Consider the following 6,465-nt stretch of genomic DNA (forward strand, 5'->3'; position numbering starts at 1 on the left):
CTGCTATGTCTAGGCGAGTGACCGTGTGATCGAGTAAATAGTGTATGAGTAATTGTGTAAGTGTGTGTACGGTAGTAATATATGTGTGCCGCTATGTTTGACCTCTGGGTATGTTTGGCAGGGGATATGCATGAAGGCGCGACTCTGAGTTTATGTATATATGACAATTGGTGAATATGTGAGAATGGAATGTAAGGCTGGTGTGTGAGAGTAGGAATTCACTTTACTAGATTCAGTCAACCCAACAAAGTGGGATATGTAATGTTTTTTGGCGCACTGTCAGAATCATGGTTACGCGTTGTGCAAAGTCCTTTTTAGTTTGTTTGGAGGCGATCAGCTTTTGAGCCTATTGAGAGTGCTGGACCCAAGTTGGAAATGGACTGCGCTCCTTACGGCGCGGTATGGTCACAGCTCCACCGCTTTCTGACGTTCTCCCAGTGACAAAAGCACAAACCTTAATGTCTGATCTCCAGTGAGGCTGATATTTCAGTAACCCCCCCCCCTCTTGTTCCCCCCCCCCCCTTTGTCTCCATCCCGACAGGAAGATCAGCCCAACAATGGCGAGATGGTGTCGGCAACGTGCGGTCGCTGTCCCCAGGCGGGCGGTGCTGAAACGGAGAGCGTTCGGCGGCCAGAGCGCCACAACCAGAGACAGAGCCATCGGCACCATGAGGTCCACCAAGTCAACGGCTGCATCAAGTACGTGATGTTCCTGTTCAACTTCGTGTTTAGCGTCCTGGGCTATTTGGCGCTTGGGATCGGGCTCTGGGGACTGGTCGACAAGGAATCTCTGGACCTGGACAAGATCACCAATCTCAGCACAGACCCCATGCTGGTGTTGGTGACCGTGGGGCTGGTAGTCGGCACCATGTCTCTCTCTGGGTGCGTTGGGGCCCTGAGGGAGAACCAGTGCTTGCTGAAATTCTTCACCGTCGGCATCCTGATATTCGTGACGGCCGAGATCATCGGTGGGATCGTAGTCTATGTCCTGAAGGACAGGGTAGAGCAGTACCTGGAGAATGGGATGATCCTGGGCGTCAAGAGGTATCAAGACGACCCGGACCTCCGATTTATTATGAACGAGATCCAAAAAGGGTTGAAGTGCTGCGGGGTGGAGTCCTACCACGACTGGGAGTTAAACCTGTGAGTATACAACAGCGGTATTTACAAAACCTTCTCATCCATGTTATAATCTGTAGGTAATCTGGGCTTCAAGGTACTCGGGTCTCACCTGCACAAGTTTGCTGCAGAGTTGCATGGCCAGTGAAACTTGTCCTTTTCATGACTTGCATCACTATTTCCAGCAGTCTTTCATCCACACCAACAGGTTTCAGGTCGACCTGAAGCCCCGCCTGTATCAATCGGCCACTAAATGCGAGAACAACCAGGGAAAAGATCGGTTGGTGACCTGATAGAATCCTTCCCCGGATTCTCACAGGCCGAATCAAAGAACTATCACTGTTTAAAATACCCACTGTGCTTAGATATAGGACATACACATATGTCGTTTAACAAATTCGTTTTGACCAGTCTTCCACCTGAAACTATCAGTTTGACTTTTCGGAAGTACACTTTGCTGTTCCCCTTCATATGTAAACACCAACCTTAAGCGTGGCAGCATTGTCACAACGGCAGACGCATTTCCTGGAAGGAGGATACACATCCTGACCGGATTGTCCATGACAGTGTTATCTGTTTTAAAACTGAGACAATCCGCCGTTTTCTGGCTGAGGAGCGAGTGCCCAGGGGTGTAGTTATGCACAGTGCTTCGACAGAAATGATGAGTACCCAAGTTCACCATCAATTGTTAATATTTTTGCCCGCCATGGTTTTGCCATCTGAAAACTCATGTAAACAACATCCTTGCATTAGTTTCAACAGGTAAATATTGACATTTATCATCCGATTCCAACCACAGTGGGAATTTTCAACAATGATAACTGTTTGAGGCAAGCTGTTGATACAGGATTGATGCTTCATACAATATATGTTATCTTTATTCAGTTCTATACACCAGCACATAGACTTATTTGGCACTTGGTTTACATGTGCTGTCTGTGTCATGGGGGTCCTGGAGGTGCACAGCTCAGAAATACTGCAAATATTTGACTTTGAAGAAGTTACAGGTTAGAGATTGGTGCTGGGCACTGGGTCCCATCACATCTGTCCTCGCTGCATCATAATGTTACTGTTTAATTTTTAATTCACCTAAATCATTTCTGGGATATTTCCGAAGTAACTTGGGCTAATTGTTTAAAAAATACTCTCTGAGCTTTGAATTCACCCCCCCCCACCCCTCCCACCATGCTTCAATCAGAATCTAGGTAAAACAATCATTAGCCCCAATTTTCCTTTACTGGCACTGATGGCGGCAGGGGAGGGGGGGTTGATTTGGATTGAGCGCACTTACCAGGACCGCAACTTCATTGCTGAACTTCATGTGGGACCTAATTGGAATAATGAAGGCTTGCAGTGGGGGGAATGTAAGAGTCCACTACTCGCTGTAGGCAGGATGGGAGTAGGAGGTCTGGATCCTTCCTGGGCCTTTATTCAGCAGCAGTAACGGTAGCAGTGTCCTTAAAGGAGCAGCCACAGTGGAAACCCTATAAAAGTAATATTGATTTTAGTGGCTTTGAGGGAGCATGGGACAATGCATTTTAAAACTGGCAGCTGCTGATGAGTGTTGAAATCAACTTTAACCAGCCAGAAGCTGTTATTTGCACTTCTGTGGCCGCCTTCCTGATATAATAGTGCCAGCACCTGTGAATACTTGTGCTGCTCTGCCTGGGTTGGGATGCCAGCAGCACCCTGTGCATCCCTGCATCAGCTTTAAATTTGGTAAAAGGACAGCACTGTAGGTGGAGGAAAGAAAACGTAGTGTGGGTGTGAAAAGAATTGATGATATGCCAATAGCAGGAACATACTGGTTTGATTTTGAGGGTTCTCTTTTTATTCGAGGTGAGATGAAATATATGTATAGTCAGGGAGAGGAAAGATCCTGTCTCGATGGTAGGGAAACACTTGTTATTGGTGTAGAAGAGGGACAGATGCATTGCTTCAGTAGCTGTTAAGGTGGCATGTGGTTAGCTATCCCCATCTCCCTCTAAATAAGCTATATCAAGAAGGGAGGAGTGGCATAGTACTGAGCACTGCCTCTGAGTGTATAGGACGAGCATCATTCAGCTGGAAGTACTGAAGCAGCAAAATCATTTTTTAGCCAAAAAGCCAAAGGCTTTCTTTAGAATATTAGCCTGAAATTTTAAGCCAAAAACACCCAAATTCAGTTTGGTTCATTTGGCAACCACACGCCATGCCCCAGCAGACTGTGCACAAAGGAAACCCGTTGTTGAGTTTATGGCAAGTGTTATAAGCCATCAGGTGGTTTGAGAGCAATATTTTCCCACTTGGGGTAACCTCCCTTACTTTCCCTAATTCGGAACTCACTATTTAGAAAATGATAGGTGTGAACCCGTATCCCACCATGCCTTGGCACTGGGCTATTGGGGTTTAGTCCATCAACACACTTTACCACACTGTGCCCTGCCTTTGTACTATTTGTGTCTATTGTCATTCTCAAGTTCTCTATCTGGACATTACCATCATATCGGGAGGTGAAGTAAAGGCTGGCTGCTTCCTCATAGGGAGGAATGAGAAACTGATGGAGAAGTTACCCCACATTGTAAGTGCAACTTTCTTTCCTCCTCAGGGCCTTGTGTGCAACATCTCTCTGGATTGTAGAGAGCGAAGTCGAGTGAGAGAAGTTAGAATATAAAATCAGCAGTAGGGAAAAGTTAATAAGTGGTCTGTATATTTATACATAGGGCACATTCAGGCTGCTGTTAGGTCAGTTTTATGTAATGCACCATGTGGTACATAATGTACACCTGTCAGCTTTCCCACAATGGTAAACTGAAAGTCCTAATTTGGTCGCAACAAAAAAAAGTCAGAGGAATAGTAAAAAAAATTGTTCCTTCAGCCCTGAACACAATGCGGTATTTATAAAAATCATTTTCACTTATTTTGTTCTTGTTTCACAATTTGTGCCATCCTGTGGAAGAAAGGCTGCATTGGAATGGCTCATGAAATTCTAAATTAAACTTTCCTTTTTGGCTAAACTTGTGTCCTCTTATGTAAAATTCCTTCTGTGTTTTTACACGATTCTGTAATGAAACCGTTGGTGCCATTCTGTAGCCTGGTGTTTGTGTTTGATACGTGCTGCTGGCTTAATTTCATATGAAATAAAACTCATATTTATTTACACATATTTAAAATATTGGCTTGCCATTTGACATTTTTGTCAGCATATCAAAGTTCCATGAACCGAATTGGATATTTGTGCTAATTATGAGTTCATATAACTGACTTTAAAATGAATACATTAAGGTGAAACTGGTAAGGAGGCCCTTGAAAAGGGTGCACTACATCTAAAAAAGGGTTTAAATGCGCAAAAACATATGTTCTACCTGTTATAACTTAATGTCACTCCAGGAGAGATCGTCACATGTTTGATTCACTTTGGTGGCTGCCACTCATATCCACACTTTTAGCCGTGAAAGCTTCTGTCATTTTTCATACCAGCCAGTCAATGGAATGTTTCACAAAAGGTTCACGGGTTCATTGAAATTACCCATCTCCTCTCACAACAAAGTTTTCTTCCTGCTGGCACAGCAAAAGTGGCAACAGTTATGCAACACTCTGAATCATGAGTCCTCATGTACTTCTCCATTGAAAGAGGCATGTGGGGGAAAATGGTCTTGTGTTGAAAATGGGAAATAATTCAAATAATGTACGCTGTTAAAAAACAGAACTTGTGAAATGTTTCTAAGCTGTTGATACACATTTTCTTTTGCAGATATTTTAATTGCAGCTCCCCTGGCGTCCATGCTTGTGGAGCACCTTCTTCGTGTTGCATCAACCCCCAGGAAAATGGCACAGTTATGAACTCTCAGTGTGGCTTTGGCACTTTACACATGGAAGAAGTGACAGCCCAGAATTATATCTATCTGCGTGGGTGTATGTCACGTCTCACCAGCTGGCTTACTAGTAACATAGCTTCAATTAGTGCATTTGGTGTCATTCTCATGGTTATTCAAATAATTGGGCTCATTTTTGCAACTAAGGTGCTGAGTGATATTGAGCTAATCAAGGCCCATTGGTAGCAGAGGGAAAGACAAGGCATTTCTGTGATACTTTATCAACCTGCCAACAGCGGATGGGAGAAACCTATTGAGGAGTGTAAGATTGAGCTGTTCCATATATTTGTTAGCATTCAAGTCTGACATAATCCACACCTCAAATGCAGTTTAAAATAAATTCAGTCTCATTTTGTTGTCCTTGACCGAGTCTGCCTCTGAAATCCATCCTAAGTTTTTTATGAGACCTTTTACTTATCCAATTAAGGATTGTTATGAATGGAATACAAAGGTTAAGTGTGCGGAGAGGATTTAGGTACAAGCAAACTAAGAGTGATTACACACATTGCATGCCTTCCCGACCATTTTGCATCCTGTAACTCTGCATATACAGCATAGTTTTAACTTAACTTTTTTCTTAAAAGATGTATGTCTTCTCACAGTGCTTAGGCTACACAGACAAGCAAAGAATTTGAGATACTCAAATAACAGATGTTCAGAGGAGGCTATTACCTATTATTAAAAGTTCTACCTACCTCCACAATTCAAAACAGAGGTAATATTTGGAGGATTAATTTGTTTATGAACATAATATTTTAGCAGCTGTTTGTGTGAGTGAATTGAAGGTTGTGTGGAGATGTGAATTGAGTGTGCCTGCTAATAACCTTAGAATGTCATTCGAGTGCACAGATCCTCTGAAGCTACACTAATCAAATTAAAAATCAAGATTATCTGGTGACATTTCTCAAATGGTCTTGATTAGGTGATGACCTGTGTCAAAATGCATCTAGTTGAATGTTACTAGGATGAATTCAACAGAATTATGCTAACAGCAGGAACACATTAAAAAGTAACTACTATATTCAGGGAAGTTACACTGGTAAAAATTAGTGGTTGATACTTTTGAAAACAACCATTAACTATAACCATTTTGTTAAAGATTATATCTCAATTTATTTTTTCTTTATCATTTTTGTCTGGACATCTGTATTAAATAAGAAAATTAATATTAGGAGGGAGAGAGGAAAAGAAAGAAAGAGAAAGGAAGGCAAGAGGGGGAGAAAGAAAAAGGGAGAGAAATAAAGCGGGAATGAAAGAGAGAGAGAGTAAAAGAGAGAAACATAGAAAAAGTGAGAAAGAAAGAGAGTATGTGAGAGTAAGAAAAAGACAGAAAGAGAAAACTGAGTTGCGGACATACAGGGCTATGGAAATAATCCTGGTAATCACAGGTGAAAGGAAACTGGAAGTTATAAGAACATAAGAAATAGAAGCAGGATTAGGTCATTTGGCCCCTCAAGCCTGCTCCGCCATTCAATGAGATCATGGCTGATTT

The 6,465-nt window shown here is 42.5% G+C and overlaps 1 protein-coding gene across 1 annotated transcript; it reads left to right on the top strand.

Annotated features, from left to right (window-relative positions):
• The first annotated feature begins 565 nt into the window (after positions 1–565).
• Positions 566–5,159, top strand: LOC139226218 (tetraspanin-10-like). Its single transcript, XM_070856843.1, has 2 exons — positions 566–1,143; positions 4,853–5,159. Exons 1-2 carry the CDS (start codon positions 566–568, stop codon positions 5,157–5,159), a joined length of 885 nt encoding a protein of 294 aa, XP_070712944.1.
• Positions 5,160–6,465: the final 1,306 nt, after the last annotated feature.

Source organism: Pristiophorus japonicus, chromosome 16 (genome assembly GCF_044704955.1).
Source record: "Pristiophorus japonicus isolate sPriJap1 chromosome 16, sPriJap1.hap1, whole genome shotgun sequence".
Lineage (NCBI taxonomy): Eukaryota > Metazoa > Chordata > Chondrichthyes > Pristiophoridae > Pristiophorus > Pristiophorus japonicus.